A 26,525-nucleotide genomic window follows, 5' to 3' on the forward strand; every position below is an offset into this window, starting at 1 on the left:
AGTTAACCCTGCATATAAATAGTAAATTAAGCAACACTTACAGTTTGCAGATTGGAACATGAACATGATTCTATTTATAAAGGATAAATTGATATTTTTAGTTTTAATGGGAAACGGCTTATTTTGTCGTGATTTTTATGCTGTTTTAAAGTTAAACCATGGTCTTCTGTATTGGGAATCACAATTATTAGACTTACGATTGAAGTTAAAAATGCTTTAATCCAGCGCAACCAAGCGTGTAATTGACAAAAGAAGAAAGCACAGCGTCTATTACAAATCAATTCTAACGTTCACAAAACGAGACACTGATAGGGGAACAGATCAACATCCGCGAAGTAACACAATGTAAAAAACAGGAACAAGAAGAACGGTAAACATGAAGTGTGTAAAAGCTTTAAAAACATTACGCAAAATAAACATTTTAAAAGTTTCGATAGTGTTGTTGTGTAGAAAAATTTATTTATATTAAAAATTAAAGCTTTCGTAATTAAACGTCAAGAGCGTAATAAATAACAGGTTTTTGCGTTTCTCGTCTGTTCAAAGAGTGGTAGTTTGGCTGAAGGTGTGCGCTGTCGCTTCCTTCGGGGCTCGATCTTGAATTCGCCATCAAAACGTTTAAGCGGTAAAAATCGCTCGAGCGCGACGTCATGACGTAATTGCAGTTGTGCGCGTTACTACGCGACGCGACGAAGTCGTTGACGCAACTTGTAGGACGTGCCGGTCGCACGTTTTCGTACACGCTCCCGTTCGCTGTTGGCCGACACGGCGAGGAGGTTGCTCCGCTTAGATAAACGTAATCGTCACAACTTGACATAGCACGGTTGTAGGGGACGTCTTGGCCGTTGAGGTTGTCGCTTGAGTTGTAGAGGTTGTAACGCTTGGCAATATTTCGTGCGCGGGTGCGGGATCGGTTCGCTATAAAAAAATCGGCGGTTGCCGGTTGGTTGAGCGATGTGACCGTGTCTAAAGGTTCAACGCTCTTTGAACGCGTACTTAGGCCTGAACGAGGGCAGTCCCGGATGTGATGTTTCGGTTTTGAACTGTAATCGGCATCGTGGAAAGACTGATGGCGCTGCCTCAGTCTGCTCGCAGCCGCTGTTGAGCCTGTGGGAACTCTGTCTGGAATCTTCTCCCTGATAGATTTCTTTAGTCTTGCCACAAGGGCGTCGACCTCCGCTCTGTAATCAGGCGATTGCAGCCAAGCGGGGTTATAGTTGCTGTACCAGCTGCTGTGCTCCGAATTGTGGCCCGACCGTGCCAATGACCCGGTAGATTTGGATGGAGTCAGTCGCTGTCCAGACATCGCATTGTTCTTGTCTGGCGTATGCATGACCCTCGGCTTCATATACTCATAGTCGTCAGTAACGGTGTGTTTTTGCCTACAAGGAGGGGTTAGCATGACGTAATCGGACTCCGCTGTCCTCTCCATCATTGAAGTCGGTCTTTTAACTACATCCGATTTTGTTTGTCGCTTTTTCGGCAAAGACTCTGTCGTTAGGCTGATGATTTGTTGAGCGAGATCCACTTTATTCACAGTCGGACGGTATTTTTCGCGCTTGAGCTGCTTCGACCCACCAGATCGGTGGCACTTTTCAGTCATCATCTTGGAAGGTCTTAAAGGCGATTCCCCTTCTAGATGCTTAGAGGTCAAGTCCAACAAACTAGTACATTTTAAACTTGGAGATATCTTCTTCATTTCGCTATAATGCGGATGTTTTTTCGGTGATCGATTGGCGAACTTGCTTAAATTTGCGCTGTCACGAGGCTTTGAGCACAGCTTAGACACGTTTCCCACGCTGATGCTGCGTTGGTCGTTGTTGATGGGCAGCTGAGTGGGAGATTCGGGGTTGAACACCGACAACGCTGGCCTTCTGTTTTGGCCAACGGACTTCGATACCATCTTTTCACAAAAACTTTTTGAGCGGCCGACGCTTCGCGAATCGGGGTAAACTTCACACAAATTCGCCACGGGAAATTCAGTTTCTTTGCGGCATTGCTGAGATATTTGTGAGGGGCCCTCGCTGCGTTCTGGCGTCAAATTACGAACATTGCGCTCACCAACGGATCCTTGTGAAGAATTGTTATTGTTTTCGTTGTGCTGAGAATAAATACTTGCAGACTTGGGCGTTGAAGTAAGGGACAAGGTTGTAGGCAAAACCTGGTCAAAATGATGACGGACCTGATTTTCCTCGCTTAACGAGCCGTCCATTGTGCTGCAATTATTTAGAACATCGTGAATGACGTCATCATTGTTGACGACGCTCAACTGGACAGTTACGTGGTTAACATCCCGCTTTGAAAACGATTTTACTCTTTTCACTTCAGCGATGACTTCATCGCACCTGACATCATTGTTGGAATCGATGCAGACACGTTTGTTCTTTTTGTTGCTTCTTAGTAATTTGGCAAAGTAAGACGAGATGCTTCGCGACTTTGGTTTCGCGCTGCGACGAGTTTGAGTCATCGTGGCTTCCTTGTCGTGCTTTTTAGTAGGGTCACGACGTGTTTTTTTCTTCGATTTGGATCGACGGAATAAGGATTTACGAAAACTAATACTACGAGGTCGTTGATCAGGTGAGAATAAACCTGCGGAAATACAAAAATATTCTTAGAAACTGAACAGCTCTCGAGATTACAAATCGATAATTGAATGAACAACGTTACAATTGATAAATAAAGGCAAATTGGCTCAACAGGCAAATTACGTATTTAATGCTGCGATGTCACTCTACTCATTAGTTGGTCAACGGTATTGGTCTGCGTAATAAAAATTTAGATATTTTTATCTGCCCCTGAATAAAACTTGATTGCCATTATTAGCATTGACTCTTGATCCTACTGAACAACATTGCATATGACCATCGAAACTGCCTTTGACCTAACAGCGCAGAGCGATGCGCTTAAAAACTTGAGGTGGGCACGCGCGAGAAAGCTTTTTTCGCCGACGAAGCACCGCTCGCGATATCTTCGTGCGATAAGACCGCAGCGCAGAAAAGGCCCCAACTGCCTCACGGTGGGTTGTTTTAGATCGCTCGCAGCGGGGAAGGTCGCATTGGGGCGACAGAACGCCGTGATACCTAGAACCGAGGCTCGCCATCTTGTAAACATGTTTGTTTGCCACCAGGAATGCGTACAAATTAGAAGCCTCACGCGAGTCGGATGTCACTTATCTGATAGCTCTTAATCTCGGTGGGAATGATGCGAATTGGGTTGACTACAATGTTTCAACAAGTAAAATTAAGTAAAGCGCGATACAGACTAAAACTTGTTAACCAATATTAAATCACATTTTGCTTCACAAGGCTAAATGCGTATCACACGACAAAATCGTTACGAAAACTAAATTTTTTCAATTCAAACCAATTAAAGTAAACCAGAATCTCTAGAACAAAAACATTTTTTGTCTACATTTTAATTTTTGCTAAAAAATTTATGTAAACCACCCATAAAATTAGAAAGGTAAAAACGATATAACTGTATCCAACGCAACGCAGTGTTTATTTTGGCAGGTAATTGGCTTCCCGCTAAGTTCATTGTGTACATTTCAATTAGTCTCAAGTTACACAGAGTCCAGCGGCAAATGAGTCATTCTAAAAGATGCGCTGAGTGACCCAGCAAAACATAAATTACGGCGTGTTGACTGAAATAGATCTTTCAGTAAGTGTTTGGCCATAGTTCTGACATTTTGTCGACCATTTAAAACTTTCGCCGGAGGCCCATTGGCTATTATGAATCGTTTAAAGGTGCCAAATCACAACTGTCATGCATTTTATCATTGTTTCAGATATACCTTACCGATCTTTTATTTGCAATTTGCGACAATCATTTGGGTTTGGTTAAATTAGAGAAAACGCTAGAATTAAATCCTTTAATCGTATACAATTTTAGAAGTGGTGCAGTTTAGTAAAATACTTCGCAATCAGAACCATAACGTGCAAAAGTGTTTCACTGTTTGTCGAACTCTATATTGACATGCCATATACTCACGCAGAACAACAAACACATTTCGGGCGAGGTCTGCTTGGGGATGGCGTCAAAATTTATGGCTTCGCTCTCGCTTGCGGCTCGAGACCGACTGGTCGGGCGCAGACCGACTCACGCCTCTTTCTTGCGCTAACAAAACACGACACGCGTTCTATGAGTTATCCCCTGTTATCTTAGCAGACTGCATTCACATGTCCCTATTAAACCAGTTACTGCGGTCACTTCAATCGCGACCGTTTTTACCCAGTTTTCGCGGATCTGCGCACAAAGAACCGGCATTTTTGTATCGTTTCGTTTTATTGTACTGTAATAATAAAGCGCAAAACTGTCTGGCGAAAATGACGGCGTTAATAGAGGGGCGACTGGATTTCAAGTGGACAGGTCGTGTGGCCAATTACATACGTTTGTAAAAACGGATAATAGCCGCCGACTCAATGGTGGGAATCTCCGAAGGGCGGAACCATTTGCGATGCGTAAAAGGTTTAAACAAAGCCATATGAAAACCAGAAAATCAATAAATATGCACGCGGCCTTTATCAACCCTTGAATTGTTTTTGCCATGTGCATCTAACTTTATATCTACGTATACAGCCTATTAAGTGCCTAATCAAGTCCCTAAAGGTATTTCTCGTTTCTTTGTTGCCAGCCATTATTAGGGAGATTTTCTAAACACACTTTGCTATTTACCATTTGCAAACGGTCTACGCATGGGGAAGTTGTGTCTGAAGCATAAAGCTGAAAGCATCGTTTGTTCGAGAAAATTTGCGTTTGAAAACCGTGAAATAGATACCAAACAGCGCGAATGTTTAACCTTAACGTTTGTGCTAACCGATCGTCGACCGTTTGTTGCGCAAACAAAAGGAAAGTACGTTCAGGAAATGCGTTCAAGAAACGATAACAAGTCCTAAACGTATTAGCGCCAATTCGGGAGCCGGTTTTAGTCTCGTCTCGAGTTGGGTGCATTATGACATCACATTCCACTGACGATTAAGACTTACCTTGTCACAAGTCCGAAGCTGCTTGCGAATGACAAAAGTAGTTGTTAATAACAAGTAGTTTAAAAGCAAACTTAAAATGATTTAACAATAAGACAAAAAACACGATTAGAAAGTTTGATTGACAATAGTGGACGTTAACATGGTTGATATACTTACGTTCCGTACAGGCATCTACTTTCATTCCATCAGAGGATGCTGTCATGACGTCATCGTTTTCTCCATTCTCTGCAAGCAGGAAAGACTAGTTAACCTGCGGCGCATTTCAGCCGAGACAGTTCTTCCATATTTGGAGCGCGGAAAGTTACTAGATTGCGTCACGTCTGAAGTGACTTTGAACGTTCATTAACGTAAAGCACTTGAACTAAATTAGATATAAGCATTGCGAGAAAACAGATTTATCCGCCATCCAGTTTATTTTCGGAATGGTTCTCATTGAACATTAACGCATACACGCTGGACATGTTTTTAGTTGTTTTTAGCAAAGGTTTGTTTTTTAACATAAAAATAATTTCATGTTCTCATAGGAAAACTATTTTAGTTGTGTTCAGGGTGCGCATATGTAAGCGAAGAAATGTTCTGTATTCGACATTAGATACAAAAAACTATTTAAAAAAACATATTTATTTAAAAAAACATATAGATGAAAAATGGTATAATCTTGGCACTCTAATTATATAGCCATAAAATCGGTGTGATACAAGACAGTAAGCTATAGTTCAAATGATGACTGTTTCCAAGGACAAGCTACGATTGGCCATATTCTCAAATTAAAGCCTTGTAATAAAACCTCATAAAGTTCATATTTGCGTAACATTTAATACAAAATTAACCTAAAGTATATATTTAGATTTTAAAACGAATTTTATTGAGGTATTTTGTTTTGATTGTGAACCATCCTAAAAAAAACTTGATGACGTAATAGGAATTTTATTGAAAGATTTTGCAGGATGAAATAAGTATTTAAAAAAAATGTACGAAAACAATTTTTGTTTTGTTTTCGAAGAAACCTTTAATTGTAGGCCCTGGTGAGCAGACTTGGACAACTAGATTTATTTTAGTTTTTCAAAATTAGATTAGAATTGAAATTAAAGCATTTTAGTTTTTCCAAATTAGATTATAATTAGAATTAGACCGTTTTGAGTTTTTTTCAAATTAGATTAGAATTAGAATTACCGAAAGCATAAAAAATCAAATTTCAACTAGAATTTGAACTAGAATCACATTTAGTTTTTACAACCAATTTAATTTAATCACAATGTATTCTTATAAGAACGTGAATGGTAAATATGTGTGTGCTAATTTGTATGCCTTTTTATGCTTTTTAGTCTGTAAAAATTACAAGTCGTTCCAACCAGAAAATTTTAATTGAAATTCGGTGTTTGAACTGAGAGATTAAAAATACCGTTGGACAAAGTAGCATTTTTGGTAAAATCCAAATTAGATTAGAACTAGAATTAGAGCAAACAAGCAATTCACAAATTAGATTAGAATTAGAATTAGCCGCATTTTGCTCTAATTCAATGAATTAGAAAACTAGAATTATCTAGTTGTCCAAGTCTGCTGGTGAGACTTTAAAATGAGCAATATGATGTAAGGCCCTGGATATTTTCCAATACAACCGGATTTTTAAAAAGCAGTGGGCGCTTAAAAGCACGTACATATCTATGTGATATGTTTTCAGGATGTTCATAGAGGAATTTTTTTCTATAAAATGTGGCAGGCTTATTTGTTCGCACCTTTGATCTTGTGGCGATCTTCTTTTAAGTTTTTAATGTCGCTTAAATCACCTTTTTTTCCGTTGTGATGTTCCGAACGCCTCAAAGCAAGCTTTGGAACATGGTGGGATGACGAACCTTTTCTCGACATAAATAGGCCCGCTGTTTTTTGCTGGTTTTTGGGCTTTTTAAAGCTTGTTCTAAAATACATTAAACCTTGTTTACAAACACCGTCGTCGAAATTACTGGCTTACGTATACCGTCATGCTACTTTACCCGGATTTTGCTGTTTTCTTCTTTTTCAAGTTGGCTGCCAAATTAGAAAGTTTGGAAGGTTTCTTGATCGTCTGCAACAACAAATGGTAGGCTACAGTGGTCATTCTGAAACCCACACAATAAAGTTGGTCAACAAAAATATGCTACGTAACTACTTACTGCGCGGTCAACAAGTAATTTCGTTATCCTCACAAAAATTGACGCACACTCCTGATCTGTCAAGTGAACATGCCGGTATCCTGTATTGCAGGTACAATTAAATTGCAGTTCCAAACTTAGTTTAAACAATGTTGGCGAATAAACGATAAATTGACAAGTTTTTAAAATTATTTGCTGTAGTCTCCACTTATTCGTTTTTAAGATACAAGCGTGCTATGCATTAGTAGGGACCTGACGTCAAAGCTTTCAAGGCAATAGTTCGTTGACCGATAAAATCCCGCCCGATTGGATCGCTGTCCCATACCGCAAAACGCAGAAAGGCCAGCTCTGGATATGCGATGTGGAACTCCAGCTTTTCATTCCAAACCGGGTTGAAACCTGAAATGTATGTAATTAGAATATTTATAGGTTTTACTCGCCATTTCATTCGAAAATGTATTGGATGAATTATACGCCACCTATAAACAATACGCACAGGTAGCTATGCCGGCGCCAATTAATGCTTCGGTACGTGGATATGAACTAAATACCAAAGTAAGACTGTTTCCTAAATTACACACGTAATTGTCCTTTTTTGTAATTTCTTATGCCCCAGTTGCGTTTCGTTTATTTGCACATAAATTAAATTGTAATTTGTAAAAACATCCTTTACGAGTAGGAATTCTATGTTTTTATTATTATTAATTTATAAGGCAAGCTAACGTAAAGATAAAACAATATAATAATATTTAAGCATCGAGATTGATCATTTTTTTCTAAATTAACATGTATTATATTAAGGCAGGGCTAAAAACGCGAAACATTAACACCAGCAGAATAATATTTAAACATATTTCAATTTTTAATTGTAAGATTTTTTACTATTACATCATAAATTTAAAAACTTTCCGGCTCGCGTCATTACTTAGAAATACTGAGGAAAGGATAAATCGCTACAGGAAATGATAAAATGTATCTTTTAAGTGCGAATCGCTAGACCACAATTCACATGTAGGCCAATCGTTTCTTTACAACTTTTTACTCATTTTTTATAGATTGCTCCATATGTTACTTTCACCTACCATTATCATCGACCCAAATCACCTACCATTATTATCTGCCAAAATCACCTACCATTATTATCTACCAAAATCACCTACCATTATCATCTACCACCGAGGTTTGCCGCTTGGCTGTGTCAACTGTCGTCCCAAGAAGCTCCACTTCAACGAATGGATCGATTATCTGAATATGCGTACACGTAATACGACATCGAATGTGTTAAAACCTATTTAAATTAATCAATATTAAGCAATCGAATAAATACGCGCCCAAACAGTATAGTCTCAAGCTATAACGGCCTTCCGTTGTGCTACCCTGCAGTTGACAAAAACCTTTATTTCTTGGTTTATCGGATCAGTCGAACCATATCAGTGGTGCTATCTATCTTACACTGTCAGCAACTATAGCGTAGAAAAAAATCATTGTTATGATTTAGTTGCGTATCATACCACATGATAGGACTATCACAATGTTTTCTAGCCAGTTAAGATTATGGGGGCAAAATTATAAGATTATAAGTTAATTTGTGTTAAAATAGAGAAACTTAAGTGTTGCTTGATTGTTGAACACAACTTCCATAAACATCTCACATGAAAATCCGATTTGTCCACCTAAATTAACTATATTGCTAACCACTTTAAAAGTTTATCAATTCATGGATTGCTTAACGGTTAAAAATGTGATTCTAAAATTAGCGACACTTAAATTATTCCAAACAGATACACGACATTTAATAATAGCAAAATCGACTTTTAATATCAAATGACGTCTTTACTGTTATCAATTAATTAAAACCCATGTAAGTGTAAAGTACGTAAGTCCATCACGTCATTTCGCAATTTTTTTGTCATAAAGGATCTTACCTCCCCTCTTTCGCCAAGAACACTGTTGGCGGGTTTAGGCAGTTGCTGTCCACTAATGACCTCCACAGTAAGATGCATTATTTTACGGTTGCGAGGCAAAGTCGTCGTAAGTGGATTAAAGGTTTCGTCCTGTTAAATATTTTTTTAGTTTGATGGCAATTAAGCTTGTAAAACTGTTTGTTTTTTTTACCTAAAGCAATTATTGTATTATGCAAGATTATATTTGGAAAACGACTAGCTTTTTTGCAAAATCACTTGAAAACTGATTAACTTTACATACTGGACAATTTAGGTCGTTGTTTGGTTGCCCGAAATACTTTCGTTGTTGATAGGCGGCAGACGAACCCAAATGTCAAGTGTTACATAATAAACCAAAGCAACAAATTAAAAATCAATTGTAATCAGGTTTTACTTTTAAATGTAGTTAATAAAAAAGAGTTAACCTCTCTTTTAGTGTAAGCCTTGATGTATACATCGTTAATTACTTGAAATCCTTCTTAGCCTACCTCCATCAAGCAAATGGGCTTTGGCACGTATCCGAATCCGCCGTTTAACTCGAACAATGTGTCATTGAGTTGCATTGCACGGTCTCGTGTTTGATGGTTGAGAGCAACTGAAAACAGGGTCGTATGTCGAAAATAATAAAATTTCAAGACTCGTATACATTCTTATTTGTCCATTTGATGGGAGAAAGGATCAATAAGCTGGTACGAATAAGTGAATAGTTATGACGCAATTTCGAAATAACAGCTGGAATGTAACTACCAGTCATATTGCACAAATTTATCAGCAGACAGTAATTGTCTTTTATTATTCCAAGAACTCGCCATTAATCAGTTGACTTGTGGGTGTAGATATGTCAAAGCGTGGCCAGGGAGAGCATTACGCTCTGTCGTCCGCTCCACCTTCCACGATTGCCCTGAAAGGCCTTATCTCGTAAAAGGCATGACATCGCTTAAAATCGAGAATAAAAGGAAACGATCACGACCGGAAGTAAATCATTTTGCTTTGTGACGTCACGAACGAACTCCTTCAGAACGTCTTATGGTTGCCCGAGAAGCAACACGAATAAGAAAATCAGATAAAGTTATATTTAAATCTGCAATAATATTAAATAAATTATCGCGATGTGTTGTTCAGCTAAAAAAGACAGCTTTGTTATCCTTAACACTTTCGTGACTATTGGGGTCTTTATCTGCTACATGTTATCGGCGACATCAGGGCAGGTAAGTTCTATGGCAACTTTTAATTCAATAATTCGCATGTCGGCAAACTTGTTTAAGGTTCTGCGGTTGCAAATTAACAAGGTGTACCCATGTTCGTGCTGGTTAAATACAAGAGTACCTGGCCTAACCCAATAGAAATTGCGGTATAAAGAAACGACATGTATCAATTTTACCCCTGTGAGTGTTGATATTTACGTATACCTTTATTTATAGAGACGTATACCGGTCTTGTTCAGCAACGAGAGTTATCCGCACTTAAGTGTTGAGAATAAGACGCAAATTGGAGAACAGACTTGTACATGTATTCCAGGACAGAACGGTATAAAATGTTTTTATGTTAGGTTTTTATTTTGCTTTGAATATTGTATCAGACATCAACAGCAACACCCTATTTGGATTTTCTTTAAATGATTGGTGCAACTCGTGTCGCAACTTACCAATACATTTTTTATAGATGTTGTTTAAATCTCCTTGTTGTCGGCAGGTAAACTCAGAAAAGTGTTTTTATGATAATTTATACAATAAACTCAACAGCCGACAACCCGAAAGGGTTTACAAATAAATTTTATTAGGCCTATTAAACAGTCATACACAATACACATATGCAAATCCCTACAGCTGCGGCCTAAATTATAGTTCTCTAGAGATCGCCCTAAAGTAGGCTACACGAGGGGAGACTAAGGGGTTGAAGCACAAACAGGTGCAGGATATGCAAGACAAGACTGCCAAATCATCACTACGCTGAGATTTAAACTCAAGATCTTGGCCATACCAGGACCGTCGTTCTCAAATATGTTCTGTACCTACCCTGTTTTACGCATTAGTTTAAAAGGGCTCAATTGGGTTAGCCCTAGCGCAATAGCAATGGCTTTTATAGTTGTATCATACATTTACAACTTGTATGTTTTCAAATTTTGTATAAATCACTTGTTACATTCAATTTACTTGTAGTTAGTGCATGGAGCAGTTGGACGGCATGCAGTGGCCAAGTTCACCAGGATTTTTTTAAGTGCCACGATGGTCTAAAGTTTCGACATCGACCGTGCCCTGCCTTATTGTAAGTATTATTTGCTATATACGCTTAACTATAAACAGCTTGATAATAAAATGTGACGAAGTAACATGTCATGTATTTTATTGTCTGCCACAGATTTATCTGAAACGGTTTTGTTTACCGATAAAGACCTTGCCATTAAAAACGTTTATAGAAAAACATGAAAAACTGCCATTGCTACAACAGCACAAGAAGAAATACATTTACCCGTTTGCCAACATTAAATGCATGTTATATAACGATGATGTACTTTCCCAATTTTAAAAATGAATTATTTTTTTACTTTAGCACCTTTGAAACATGCATTGTTCGTGAATGGAGACACTGTTATCACGAAGAAAGTTGCAATGGAGAATGGGTTGAATGGATTGACAAAAACGGTTTGTTTAGTTTCTATCAGGGGTGGCGTCCAATAAACTTATTTTTTATATAGACATTTTAGTATTAACTAGAAAACAGCCACAAACCCATGGGTAAAAATTAATGACACCCCTCGTTTTCTTAATGTACACTTATCCATAAACATATACAAATGCAGTATGTATATCGTATTAAACCGGGTAATGACCTAAACTATCGAGGTCCGTGCCACTTAAAAGCCGAATGTTGGCTACCTTAGATAGAAACGAGGACAAACTGAGAAAACCTTTTAAATTTACGGTTTTAATTTGTTAATAAAACAAGGTGTAGGTTATTTATTCTTACAAAAAGCCCACAACACTTACCAGAATTGTTAACATTCAATACATTTGTCGACCCTAAAGTGATCAAATTTGTGACAACCAAAGGTGCAACGCTGCCAACAAAGTTTTACTTTTATAGAAGTAATATTGTGGCTTCTTTTGCTTACTATTTCCAATGAACTCGCCAAGACCACTTCAATTACCCAATCACAATTGTTCTTTATAAAAGAGTACATTTCCATTTAAAATAATTAACAGCTTTTTACAGAGACGAACGAATGTTCACGAAGTTGCGGAGGAGGTGTAAAACCACGCATCAAGATGTGTATGGTCGACAACAAAGTGGGATTGTTTTGTGCCGGGGGGTTACGGAAGCCCTACACCGTTACCTATGATATCTGCAACAACATCACGTAAATAAATCACTAATTAGTTAATAATTTAAAATTAAAAACTGGATTTCTATATACGGCGTTACGGTTTCAACTATAGCATGTGGACCACGTAACATATAATGTACTGTATTCCTAAATTACATTTTCAGACATTTGGTAAATTATCCTAATCAAGTCGCGCGAGGTATTTCTGACTTTAAGCTACCGGTTATTTCTTAGCATTGGATCTCGCGATAAAAATTTAACGCAGCGATTTTAACCTTGAAAGGTAAATTTATCAAAACGATTACTAGATGTAAACTTTGCATACATTTTGCTTGTTTGAGCCTGATTTGACGTCATTTGGTATTGAAACGGAGCGCTGTACTTTTTGTCCAAAATATCGAGTATAGGTTTTGGAATAAAATGTTAAGTACCGAAGGTCCCTAGTTATTGTTAATGTTCTTAATAAGGCTCATTTCGGTTTACTAAATACTATAATTTTTATCTCAAGATGCCCGATTACTCCAGAGCGAATTGCATCTGGACCGTTTGAGCTCAACATTTTGTCTTGGATTCTTTTTGCTGTTGCGGGAATTTTATTGATATTGTGCTGTATTTTGTCGTTGGTTCTCGCATGCACTTGTGCAAGAAAAAGGGTAAATTATATTAACCGATGTTATTACGTGCAAAGTGTTATCAACTACTGTTAAATTATTGAAGAACCTATTGAATGACAATCTATTGACCTATTCACGTTGTATCGTAATAAATATTAGGCATTTTACAGTTTCACAGTTAATAAGTTGGCATTTGTCGTCCGGCCTAAATGCAATAAAATTGTTCAGACATGGCAACACATAATTCGTTATTTCTTAGAAGCCGAAGAAAACACGCCAGATAATTGCTCAAACATCAATCAATGCGGACGTACCAGTAAGCCCTCAATACAATCACCTACACCACAAACAAGAGGAATTCAGCTTTGGCGATGCAAACAATTCACAGGTAATGACTCATCCCAGGGCGAAGACCACATCATCGATGGCTTCCTACCCAACTTCGTCATTGCAAACTCGTAAAGTTCCTTCCTCGCAAGATTATTCGGCTATGACGTCATTACCACGTCACCAGACCCATTCTTCTACCTCTACAGCCACGAGGCACTCAGCACAAAACGAGAAGCAACACGGAACACCGAGGCGATTGATTCCCAAGCCGCCACCAGTTCTGAACCATTCGTTTTCCGATTTACCGAATGACTTTATAGCAGTGACTCCCGGCATTGAGGCGGCAACATACCAAGAAGAAGATACCACCAGTTACCTACAGTCGATTCCGCGCACAAAAAAGAGAATGCTTCAAAACAGTAACACCACAATTTCGCAAGAGCTGCACGGCGCTGTGGCGTCGCAATCGACCGAAAGTACATTCAACATGGACGAATTGCAGCAAGAGAATTCGAGCCATATGTACGCAGAAATTCCCCATTAAAAATTCCTGTGCTGTAATGATCTATTGTAGCATTGTAAAGCAAAATAAGTTGTTTTAAGGAAAATCTTTTTAACATTTGTTTAGGATGGCTTAATCATAATCAAGTGATTTAGTTTTAATATTGCCGAAATTGGACACTGTTTATGATTTCAACTTCAAATTACATCTTATATTTTAAGTACAGGTAATAATAAAGTTCTAATTCTAAAGTCTAGCACCTACTTACAAGTACGATACAGCGGTTCTCACGTGATGTTACGTTGCAATAATGTTTCGGAGTGTATTCCTAACGAATATGACGTTTATATTTTAGTTAGTTCATAAATATATAGATATAATGATGTTGTTTTATTTTACGTTATACGTATTGCAAATGAATCGTAATTACCCTAATCCAACGGTTCAAGTCAACAAGAAAAATTGTTAAGTCGCAAGAAAATTGTTACCATCACACTAATCAATTAAAGTATTTTAAACAACCATACGTCCAGTTGTGTTTCCATTAAAAATTATATATATACTTTTTATCAGTTGATATTTGTCTATTTTTTTGACTACACTAATAAGTCATTATTGGTTTGGTCGTTTAACATAAGATATATGTTTGTCCTTGAAAATTACTAAAAAAAATAAAAGTTGCGAAAAAACGAGTGCCTGTGCCTGATCCACTTATTTAGGTTTGCTCCAAGTCCCTGATGTTCAAAAAACATAGTTAAAGCACGGCTTATTTAAAAAGATTTATTTAAAATAAGGGAAGTCATTTGTTGTTGTTTTTATACTGTATGTGTGCCATGTTGATAAAGCCTTTAGGCGATTTGTTAACTGCAGCTTGTAAAACATAAAAACATTTATGAGGAACTGCTTACATGTCTTGTTGATTTGACTACAATGGACTAGGAAAAAGTTAAAGGTCTTATTTAAAAAACAATTTAAAAGCACTGCGACCCCCTAGACCTTAATTTCGAATAGAGTACTAATGGTACAAGGCATCCATTGTTTGTTATATTAGAAAATATGCATGTTTACTCACAGATTTTCATCTACTAAACTTGAGTAGCCTATGTAAATCGCAAGGCAATAATAAACCGAAGTCTTTTGTGTTTTAACCAACGGAAACTTTAAATCGTAATTCGTATGTCGTTCTTCTTTGTCGTTTCGCAATAAAATTTGCTACGATCGAACTTTCTCGGGTAATTGGTTTTGTACCAAGAGTTTTTTTTTAAACAAAATGAAATGAAAAATGCGTTGTTCTAAATTGATACGTTTCGCCACTTTAGGAATAACGTTTCGCCACTTGAAATCTTTATACAACAGGTAAGAAGTCTGGATTCAACAAAAATACCAAACAAGTTGACGAGGAATTTGTTTATATTTCTTTCACTAAAACAGGAGAAAAACTAGAGTCTTAGCTTCACTTGACAGGCGATTATGTTTTTTTGAAGATGGTCATAGTGATGCATTAAATCTTTAAAATGCTAAAATTGTAAATGTTTGTACAAAAACTGATCTTTATGTACAATTTCTTTATGTAACAACTGGCCTTTATTTTTCTTAATAACATGTCACGTGACGTCATAAATCCGAAATGGCTTATCTTATTCACCACACAAACTATTAGTTAACAGTTATATAACTTGAATATACGAGTCCTTTTACCAGCACATTTTGCATTTCTAAAATTGTTGCTTAATGCTAATTTCTTTGCCTTACCATTTTGTTAACAAAATTTGTGAAGGTGTGTTACTTGAAGATTTAATCCTTTTTATTATTATTACAGTTACAGTATATTATGTGGACAATGTAGCACACTAACTGCACACGCACAACAAACAAATTAGTTAGCATGCAAATTGTTGTGGTAAGATGTTATGTCACATTATTGAATGAAGCTTTATTCTATAAAGTTCCCAACAATGCACACACGAAAGGGTGGCCTTAACTGTTCGTTTTTTGTTTTTATAAAAGCTTTATCTAACAAATGTCATATAAAATATTATTTGTTCGTTTTTGTATGAGTGATTGACATCACAAACTGATACAAAAACAAACAGGTTTAGGTTAACGATGAAAAACGCGGGCGTCGTTACGAAGTCAGTTTGTTTGGTCGAAAGCGCTCGAAACTTCTGTGACTTCTTAGAGCGAAAGGCGTCACAGTGTGAGTGCCGGAAATTCGTGACGCGTGGCTTCTAAAATCGGACCTCGAAATAAACAGGCAAAATACGTGGCTGGGGGAGGAGGGCCGATTGCACGAGTGATTAACGACTAATTATTTGCGCAGCCAATTGTCATTCTGTATGCTAGAATGGAGTGCCCCGTTTTTCGTTTGCGTGCTGCCTATTTGCACAAAAGTAACAAGCGTTGCAATCGACGTTAAAGAGCTTTTCCTGTAAGTAAAACATCGTGTGTAGATTTCAAAGGACGTGTGTAAGTGTAAAACCAAATGACAGGTTCGCTATTGAAAGAGATTTAGAGAACGATTCGGGTAATCCGTAACACCCAATCAAAAAACGTATTTAAATGTTTGATATTTACAAGAAAGACAGTGAGATGCAGTATGTAAATGCATTAGTAACACGCCGTCCTGATGTATCTTGGTAAACTAGGGTCTGACACTTTTTGACGTCGAAATGGTAATGATTACGTCAACGGTGTCACGCTTCGCCCGATCGTTAGGCACGGTTTTGGCATTTTTCATGCAGCGGCCATCATTTAAGATAGAAAAAAAGGCGAAACAAGAACGTATTCTAATTATAAAAAAAAACAGGGCAATGAAGGACAAAATTGATTAATTTAACTTGCTTTTCTAACAGTATTCCAACGACAGGGAGGTTTAGAAACACAAGTTTTGGTTGTTTGAATTTGAAGGGAACGTAACCTCACTTTAAATGTGTAAAGACTAAATTGATGTCAGAGCATGTCTAATAAAACGTAACAGGACGATGCAGTTTTTAGTTTTTACACGACATAAAGAGACTGTTTAAAATAGCTTAATTATTGGTGGGTTAGCTATATATGGAATACTTGACTGATATGTATAACATAAGATAAGTTATAATAGCGTTAAGTTATTGACCAGGGTCTTCCTAATGTTACACCATCTCTTTCAAAATATGAATATGCGAATATTTGTAAAACCCTAACCTTTAATTGATAACGCTTAATTATAAAATTGCTAACTTCATTATAAAATCGTTTTGTTATTTTGTCATAGTAAAGGTAACCCAACATGTGAAGATAAAACAATTTAGATTTTAGGACCAGGAATATAATTTCCGAGGAGGGTCTATTAGTTAATTTATATTAACATTGTTTAAATCAAACCACCACCTTCTATGTTATATTCCTACCAGGTCATAGTGATTCACGTTCGCTTGTAAAGAACAAAAAATTGTAAAATGGGTGTAGGAAGCATGGCGAAGTGCTTACTGATAATTACGTTTGTTGTTGTTTGCTGCAAAACAACATTGTGCGAAACAGTAGAACAACAAATCCTAAATTGTGGAGTTCTTATGAAAAGGTGTCAGGTGCAATGCATGGCCGCAAAGACCACAAATTTTGTCAGGTGGCATATCCGAATTTTTGGACTTAACGTTTCTTGCTTCAGACACAACGAATCAAATCAAACTTTGCCACCAATGGAGCGTAAGTATATTATGCGATCGCATTAACTATCTTTTTATTCTACTGAAACACACACGATTTTGGTTATAGCCTACCTGAATACGGAAAATTTAACTATAAAATAATAAAGTTGCATATTAAAAGACGCAAAAAAACGAACCTATCTATTTACTCTTTTGTAATCAGATAAACATGACTGTGCTGTCTTAGTCGAAATGTTTATAACATGAGTTACCACATTACCCCTGGCCCTGGTCTATAACAAATCGCGAATATTGAATACAATGTGCTGTTTTTTTTCTTGCAGCAATGTCAAACGATTTTGTGACCACATTTGATGTTCCATGCTGCCATACCAATACAAGCTTACTCCTAAGAAATCTAACAAAGATCAAGGGAACGGCAAAAATACCTGAATCTCCTGTGCTTCATCAAAAAACAATGCCTTTTCTGTTTTTTACACAACCGTCATCCACTGTTGAAGATAGCTCTCGAAGCACACAGCCTTTAATTCCAGCCATCAGCGCAAACACGGAAGTGCTTAGAAAGCTTGAGCTTTTGTTGGTGATTTCAATATCTACCCTGGTGTGGGCCGTGATTTTCGTGTTGGTTTTTCTTTTTTACAAGATTCAGAAAAAAAAGTGGAGGTGGGTAAAAAGTCTATTGTAAATCGACATTTGGTATCAAAAACTAGCATACCTTTTCGATCATAAATGCATTGTTTCATCTATTTTCGAAACTACAGCTTGTATGGTCTTAAAATAACGGAACCTTTGAACAGTTGTTGTGGACGCTGTTATATGTTCATCGTTTCCATCGTTATTTAAAGCCCCAAATTGTGGAGTTGGTTTCGCAAAGATATGCAATTGAAAAATTATTTGGAATGTAACCAATTAAATAAAACATGATAGCAAATATTTTCCAATCCGGCACGACCGATATCCGTATTCAATTATATGTAAAACAAATGATGAGCTCTGTTTACAACAGCACCCAGTTAGCCGTTATTTCGATTAAATGTTTGCGTGTAAACGAGGTCGTAAGTTCCCCTACCAGATTGCCAATATACTTTTACACGATCACTTGCATTGAGCGTTACCTAATCGTTTGCTCTTTCATCACAACTGTTTATAGTCGTACGATGCACGAAGTTCGCACACGCACACGTATCAGCACAGCTGTTTGTCAGGCGCCGTTTGCATCATGATCTCAAGAGTGACACGAAATACTCATGGCTTTTTAGATATAAAAAGCAATTTTTTAAATTCGATTTGGCATTGTTTATAAAACGACAGTTCAATAATTATTAATTAACTCAACGATTTCCTCTGGCAAGAAAATTTTAGATAAATAAAGTGCAAAAAGAATGTTTTTGTGTTTTAATTAAATTCTGTGCTACTTGATTTAGATTAACCAAAACATCAAACAAAGCAAATCACAAAGACAAGAATTCCGTTTTAAAAGACGCGGACAAGACCTCTAGTTCGGTAGTTTTAGGTATGAAACTCAAATCATGTGCTTGCCAATTGTCACACATCATTCAACCATTGCACGACTGCACGTATTGTTTTAAAAACTTTCATTAGGTTACGTTCCTCAAACGTCAATCGAAGTGAGATAAACAATTCAAGATGATTCTCTTGTTTTAGATTCGGAGGCTAAAGTGGAAGCACCACCGCATGCTCTCACACCCGCTGCAATCAGGAAGAATAACACAATGAGGGCCGAGAAAGAACTTCACAATATACCTTCGACCAATAACAAAGTGGACAACAAATTTCTAGGCGCGGGTACACTTACAACTGAGACACGAACTACACAGGTGCCTCGATCAGCTATAGTCGTTCCGACCACCCCAGATGACGAACCCTCGTTTTTTCAACCGCTCGACCGTCAATCAGCTGACAATAATATCTATTCAAGCGGCAGCCCAGTTGACAGCCAGTACGTCGAAGCTCCGCCCTTAAAGAGCATGCGGCAAAGACCGGATCTGCCACCGGGCCTTCGATACAACAACTTGAAGCGTCAAAACGGGTTGATTCAGGTTCCGGAGGTTGGCGACTACAACAAGCTGCTTCACCGCGAAACGTCAGCTTCGTGTGACCAGCAGAAGGCTTTTGTGTTTCAGGATATTAGTAACCAAACCGGCGTGAATGATGCTTCTGCATTTAAGGAGGCATGTTAAACTGGAGGATTTAGAAATAAGTTAAAAAGTTTTCGAAGTGATCTTCTAAGGATCGACGTGTAAGACAGCCATTTTGCGAAACCACAACCGCTGAAACCATCAAGATTGACGACCATTTATATATTCCGACTGGCCAATTTAAGAACAACGAGCTAAACATAAAACGGTAAACGGTTTTAACGGAGACTTTAACTATGGGATATTACGCACATCTCGCAAAGACTGATCCGCGCGTAATTTATTTTGTCATCATTATTGGGGAGTTCGTTTTCCGTTGTTTATTGTCTGCAGCAAAGAATATAGGTCGTTCCAATAGTTGCAAATTGGTCAGCTTATTTGTGTATATATTTGTGTACCCGCTTTGCCTTTTTAAAAGTTGATCATAATGCAATTTAAACTTTCGTAGCAATCACTTTGTTTTCTTCCATATTTGAGCCCGTTTCGCAATGACTATGATACTGCAAAGTAAATAATTGCTCTGATCAACGCAAACAACAAACTGAAAATAAGTGTGCCAGAGCAGCGGTTCCCAGACTTTTCTAAAAATTTGGACCCTTTTCAACTATTTTGATATTTCGCATTTTTGATATTTTCGCAGGGTCAGTTGACCCATGTTTTTTGTAGTACACTAGTACAGTCACGATTTTATTCTTTCTAATGTAACGACTTTCTAACTGATGCGAACGATTCGCTGATAGCAGCTGGTACAGCATAATAAATGCTTTATGATGTCACAATATACATCATGAAACACGCTATATTATTATCTAACATTAAAGCATAACTATACAGAAGAATAATGATGACAGATAATGTTTAAAAACATTCGCTGAATCCTAATGTTTAAAATTTAAAGACTAATTCTCATTGAGGACCCTCTGAAAGTGTTGCACGGACCCCAGTTGTTCCGCGGACCCCAGTTTGGCAACCGCTGTGCAAGAGGTATACGGCAAAACAAGCATGTGCCGATAAAATGCTCCTATTCATTTTTTGTAATATGTTAAGCTTTATATTTTATATGTTTTAAACGAAATTAGGAACACAAAGTCGTTCTGTGCAGTTTCCGTCGCACCGTTAAAATAAATGCTTTCTGATTGAAATATTTCTCGTTATAGCTAGCAACAACACTGTTTCTTTAAAACTCAAGTTTTAAGGAATCCGCAACAACTTTTATAAACATTGACAGATAAATTTTGTTATTCGAAGCGCATGTTTTACATAATTGACAGCTAGTATAAACTTTTTAATAATAGCGAATCGAATATATTAAAGGCAATTGTTGATCCATAATTTACTAAATTTTCCATGTTAACATTTAAAAGTATCCGCCATAGTTTCGAAGAAGCAAAACGGGTCTGCCAAGTGATAAAGATTTAGAACCCAATCAATTCGATTATTTTAAATATTGAATATAAACTGATAAGAAACCGCACTTACTAGACCAAATTGTTATCTTGTCAGGTGATACACCTCATAACAAATGAATCGTTAACGATAGCAGATATCGCATATAACCTATATCACAGAATCAGTTACAAATCAGTGGTTCTGAAAAGGTAGAGTCGGCTAACATGAAGCGTGGGTATTTGTAGGTGTTATCGTGGGTATTTGAAGGTGTACTTGCATAGATTGTCGTGGGTATTTGTAGGTATAATTAATTTTCATCGCCGTTGCAATAGCCCTTTACCAGTTTAAATTGGTAAATACTCGATTTCATCTGGTAATCTATGTTTTTTATTTTGCAATTATTGAACTACAAAACACCTAGTCCGATTATATTCGACGACAAAGTTTATTAAACTTACCGAGCTGGCAACCGGCGTTCCAGTAGTACACAGGGTTGAAGTTACTCGAGCTTACTCGCAACGAGGACGGATAGATTCGACTCAATCTGTCACGATTCAGTTTGACCATCTCAACAGGTCTCGAATCAACCAGGGTTTGAGCTTTCTTCTCACTAAACGACCACACGTCGAACCCCCCTGAGGCGCACAACAACAGTTTGACAATAGGATTTTAGAATGAAACCAAAAAAAACATTTGGCACCTTAAAAAACAACTTATACCTTCGTTTATCGCGTGGAAACCGGGAAATTCAATTGACCTTGTGTAAACCACGAGATCCGATAAGTGACGCGAGAGATAGCGTCTGCGACCTCTTTGCAACGAGTCTGTGGATTATGGATGTAACTTGTTTTAAAAGTCGCATTTACACAGTTTAATTTACGATTATTAATTACAAAGTTTTTCACTTGATTTAATATTACGTTTTGGTCTAAAAGTATGACTCGATCTTCAAACACCTCAATTATATATTTTATGCTTTCGTGCACTCTCAATTCAAAAGTCTACCTTTGGTGATATAAGACATAGACAATAATGTGCTGAAATATGAGCCAATAATAATATTCAATGCGTTTATAATAAACAAATGGTTTACCTTCACTAAGAGACTGGGCATCGTCCGAACAGGGGGAAGACGTTCTTCCCGAAAAAGGTCTCTAAAAATAAAGATTTAGTAAAACATAATTTAAAAATGAATACTTATTAGCAGAGTATATAGTTTGTTTCTGGTTGTAATATAGTTTGACTCAAGCCGAGACACTACGAAAGCTATCGAAAGATTATATGATTGCGTCATTTTCATGCGAAATGTATTTTTGTAAGCCCCGGACAAAACATTTCGCTTGTTCAGATTTTGCATATCTCTTACGAGAACAGCTCGGTACCCACCGATCGAGGAAACGTGAACCTTTTCCTTAGTTGTATGCGTATTTTCGAGGCTTGGAATAAGGTTAGTTTGGGTTCACTACCGGATGCGGGTGACGTGGTGCGGTTTCCACACGACGCGGTGGTTTCAAGCGAACGACTTCTGTACTGCTGTAACGTAAATTCCATGTATTAATAAATAAAAATAGAGGAGAATGTACAAAGTTGGTGATATTAAGTATATTGGCGAGCAAGGATTTTTTACGTAAGAAAATAAAAACGTTTTTTAATTATAAGTGGTGGTGCACACTGTACAGTTACGGTAAATATACAGCTCAATCTGGTAAAACAACCTAATGCAAATGTAAAAAAAAACTTAACTTTAACATTAATGTAAAATTTCATAAAAATGGTGCCAAAATGACTGTTGATAAAAGCACCAATTCCAGGGACTACATTTGTAGTTATGCATAAAAAGATTTCTCGCCTCGTCAGATGATGGCAGCGTAGATTTACATCGCAACGATCGTCGAGATAGTTGCACACCGACCTTACTTTCCTGCTAAAATATATGAAGGTATATTTAACTGATCACTTTAGTGGAATCTATAACAAACACAGGAAGTAGTATATAACAAGGGAAACGAAATGCTAAATCACTTAAAATGAAAATTGAAAATTTGTCCTTTTAATAACTTTAGTTTACGTTTTTAGGGCCAGAAAAGCAAAAAAACATTATCTTACTTCTCGGTGGCTGTTCGTCCGGCTTTTACGCTGGGTTACGCCACCGTTGTCTCGTGACGTAGCAGGTTTGTCATATCGTTCTTCATCGCTATCAGAACTATATTCACCCTCCATCTTATCGGGGTCGAAACCGTCGGGAAGTTTCTTGCACTTTGTTAATGCATCAAAAATACCGTTGAAAAAATAGGTGAACAATTACATGGGTTGCAAGTTATCATTATAATTTTTTACCAAATCTTTATTTGAATGTTACAAATCAATCTCAAAACTGTATAAATATTCAGTTGGATAAAATAACTATTCAACGAATAGCAACGGACATCTAGATGGATTAGGGCTCTATAACAGCACGTAGCAAAGAATAGCAACACAACTTTCGTGTTAAATTGATAAACATGTCCTTATACGATGTACCATTGGGACGCGTATATTTTATTAAAAGTGGTGGACAAACTTCCTGAAACTCATTTATTATTTCAATTTATTGTTGTTAGCTTACAACTTGCTATTTTGTATAGATCCTTGTTACTTATCTTTACCTTTATTAAGATCTTTTCTTTAAGATCGTTAGGTGAGGGCAATCTAATTGATTCTGTGCTGACAACATCAAGTTTGTCTCCAAATACTTCCTTCATGATGTCAGCCATGCGACGTTGCTGTGTCAGATTACAGTGGTTTTCGATTGATAGAACCACCGGGTAACTAAAAAACAACTTGCGTTGGTTTTGTCTCAGCATTAAGCACATAACAAAGCTGTTTAACATATCAATAGTTTTGCTTCGAATTCTAATTGTATTTTTATAAACATGGAATTTACAATTTACCACACTTACGGATTGAAAGCGAAAGCATGTTTGTCGATAACCTTTATGACGTCGTAGAAGGATATTTTTGACGTAAAAGTGTATCCGTGATGAATGATCGGCTCGCCCAACGGTCCGTCCCAGCAATCAACTGGAAACACAAAAGGATAATATATAATGTATGACATACTCTAGGCATGAATAAAACGTGTACTGAAGTAAAATCTATGAATTGTGTTGTTGTTTGATTACATAGCTGCGGTATCCATGGAAATGCCGTGGTTTTGCTTTTTGGAAACGCCGTCTCATAAAAAACGCCCTATCGTTACTGGGCCAATGGTACCTTTATTTCGACCTATCGTTACTGGGCCAATGGTGTCTTTATAAGTTTTATGACAAAAAGGTATACCGACTACTTTATTATAACTTCAAAGTAACTAATATCTTATCTGAAAATGACCATGCTTACATTTGTTTATTAAAACAAAAAGTAATTTCAATTCAAAAAGTAATTTTTAACCTGGTTGAATTTTTTAAACAAGCGAATATGGATTTGAAAAGCTTAGAAGGAAAATATGTTTGTTTTTGCATCGTATAAAATTACCGTTGCAGAAAAAAATCTGTTAAGAAAAGAGAGAACTTTGAACTGAATATATGGATAAAGAATACCAGCAATATATCCTAACAAGCTTTCTTTCTTTTTTCTTTTTTTTCTTTCATTATGAAATAATATTTATGGCAGTTTTCTGTCTTTTGTAAAGAATTGCGTACAAAACAATTATTACATATCGTAAAACATTGGATGTAAAATCTACATCTATACTATTATTTTTCAAAATTCTAATTTGATTAAATTTTCTGTTGAGCCATTTACGCTCTAGAAGTCCACAGTATGACTGGCTTTCTGTTGTTTTGCGAAAACAAGTTTAGCTTAAATATTCATAAAAGATAAAAATTCAACCAGCGTAACAAATCACATGTTATATGGTTCATCTTCAAAATTGCAGTTTAATTATTTTTAGGAAAATATAACTGAGTTATTAGGTCTCATAAATTTAAAAAATAAAATTTTCGATAATATTTTTTTCATAAAATTTTATTGCTCTGTAAGTTATGTCGCTAAATTTTGTGTGAAAATTTTGACTTTGACTAACAATCTTCGTAATTACTCGAGGTACAGGACCTTTGCTTTTTAGCAAAATTTATAATGTTGACCTGTATGAGTTTTTGAAAGAATATATTAACGCCCTAATCCCGAAAAACTGATGGTCCATCCAAGACTATATTTGAAGAGTATAGGCTTCGTAATAGTGGACAGTCAGGTTGGGCAAGGCTGGGATTACAACCCTTTAGATCGTCGTTGTTTACACCCGATTTTAGTCGCTGGCCACTTTATATTACGCCATTTTACTGTAATATAAGTACGCCTGTGTAGCCCTATATCACAACCCTAAGACGCCTCTTGTAGGCATCCGACAGGTTGTGAAGTAGGGATCGGATATTTTTGGCGTAACACTATGAAACGTAAGCCGTTATGTTTGGTCAAAAAGCGACTTCAGAAGGGCTAGGTCACAGTTGTTGAACACGTCTAAATTAGCATACCCGGACTTAGTCGCAGTGATTGGGCATGCTGGCCATGTACTAAAAACCATACACTCCAAGTATTTACAAGTTATGCGGACCGCGCCATCATAAGACGGGACAGCACATTTTTCTTTGAGAGCCTCTCTACTCCAACCGACTATGTCGATGACACTCACGTTCGACGCATCTGCAGCCAGCGTTGAGTGCTTTGGCGTAAGCGAGGGGCGAGCTGTGGCTGGTAAGCTGGTCGCCCACCAGGTAAGTGTTGTGCGACGAGTTGATGAAGAAGTGCGAAAGCGGTCGCGACATCTGGTGGTCGTCGAGCTGCGTTGCCGCCGGATCAGCGATGTCGCAATGCTCGCTTAGCAAAAAGTTCGTCAGGCCTGTAGTAAAACAACACATACCAGGCAATCGTAAAAGGTTTGACAGTATGCTTAACCTATTTATTCAAAGAATCTTGTGGTCTTTCGTTATCTTTATTGGTGCACGCTCTATTCGAAAAGTCCAAATAGATTTATAGAGAAGCATTAGGCATTAAAAATAAATTAAACCTATAGTAATAAATCAGCATTAACAGCCTTTTTTATGTGTTGTAAAGTCAATCTATGTTTAACACCTTCGGCGCCCATAACATTTTTATTCTTCTTTTCTTCGTCGGGTTCAAATTCTTGGATAAAACGTTCGCAATCTTCGGCAGAAACAGAGTCCTGCAAAATATTTACGGTAAATCATAAAAAAAAAACACAATAAACGGTTGGTTTATGTCACTACAAAGCACATATTTAATTCATTAGGCACTCTAAACAACTTACAAGTTTTTGTTCTGTACGCAGAAATTCAAGAAGTTTAGAGGCAGTGACCACATTACGATGGTTTTCAGATGACAAGTTTTCTATTAAACCGTTAATATCGCTTCGTGCCGCCACCTGGCGATAGAAGTTGATAAACTCGTCGTAGACTAAAACACCGTCGGAATTGTCGTCCAGGGTTGAATCTGCTTCCTTATGGACAA

At 37.1% G+C, this 26,525-nt stretch overlaps 3 protein-coding genes across 3 annotated transcripts in view; 2 read left to right on the plus strand and 1 right to left on the minus strand.

Moving 5' to 3' along the window:
- Nucleotides 1–204: 204 nt before the first annotated feature.
- Nucleotides 205–26,525, minus strand: part of LOC146148169 (uncharacterized) — a 34,238-nt gene continuing 7,917 nt past the window's right edge. The window contains exons 6-25 of the mRNA XM_083388020.1: nt 26,326–26,514; nt 26,130–26,220; nt 25,690–25,896; nt 23,960–24,080; nt 23,666–23,828; nt 23,127–23,276; nt 22,870–22,944; nt 22,407–22,553; nt 22,114–22,174; nt 21,740–21,844; nt 21,479–21,655; nt 9,543–9,649; nt 9,037–9,165; nt 8,272–8,356; nt 7,364–7,510; nt 7,133–7,212; nt 6,974–7,044; nt 6,770–6,897; nt 5,139–5,207; nt 205–2,586 (exon numbers count right to left, since the gene is read on the minus strand). Coding sequence (XP_083244146.1) covers nt 488–2,586; nt 5,139–5,207; nt 6,770–6,897; nt 6,974–7,044; nt 7,133–7,212; nt 7,364–7,510; nt 8,272–8,356; nt 9,037–9,165; nt 9,543–9,649; nt 21,479–21,655; nt 21,740–21,844; nt 22,114–22,174; nt 22,407–22,553; nt 22,870–22,944; nt 23,127–23,276; nt 23,666–23,828; nt 23,960–24,080; nt 25,690–25,896; nt 26,130–26,220; nt 26,326–26,514 — 4,401 coding nt within the window. The 3' untranslated portion in view covers nt 205–487. The remainder of the gene's footprint in view (nt 2,587–5,138; nt 5,208–6,769; nt 6,898–6,973; nt 7,045–7,132; nt 7,213–7,363; nt 7,511–8,271; nt 8,357–9,036; nt 9,166–9,542; nt 9,650–21,478; nt 21,656–21,739; nt 21,845–22,113; nt 22,175–22,406; nt 22,554–22,869; nt 22,945–23,126; nt 23,277–23,665; nt 23,829–23,959; nt 24,081–25,689; nt 25,897–26,129; nt 26,221–26,325; nt 26,515–26,525) is intronic.
- Nucleotides 10,125–14,274, plus strand: LOC146148170 (uncharacterized). Its single transcript, XM_083386764.1, has 7 exons — nt 10,125–10,262; nt 10,476–10,581; nt 11,214–11,319; nt 11,605–11,696; nt 12,268–12,412; nt 12,888–13,032; nt 13,253–14,274. The coding sequence occupies exons 1-7, from the start codon at nt 10,164–10,166 to the stop codon at nt 13,865–13,867; spliced, it is 1,308 nt and encodes a 435-aa protein (XP_083242890.1). The 5' UTR covers nt 10,125–10,163; the 3' UTR covers nt 13,868–14,274.
- On the plus strand, nt 18,902–20,739 carry LOC146148171 (uncharacterized). Its single transcript, XM_083386765.1, has 2 exons — nt 18,902–18,985; nt 19,138–20,739. Exon 2 carries the CDS (start codon nt 19,206–19,208, stop codon nt 19,671–19,673), a length of 468 nt encoding a protein of 155 aa, XP_083242891.1. The 5' UTR covers nt 18,902–18,985; nt 19,138–19,205; the 3' UTR covers nt 19,674–20,739.

The sequence above is a fragment of the Ascidiella aspersa genome, chromosome 4 (assembly GCF_963924565.1).
Source record: "Ascidiella aspersa chromosome 4, kaAscAspe10.2, whole genome shotgun sequence".
NCBI classification, from domain to species: Eukaryota; Metazoa; Chordata; class Ascidiacea; order Phlebobranchia; family Ascidiidae; genus Ascidiella; species Ascidiella aspersa.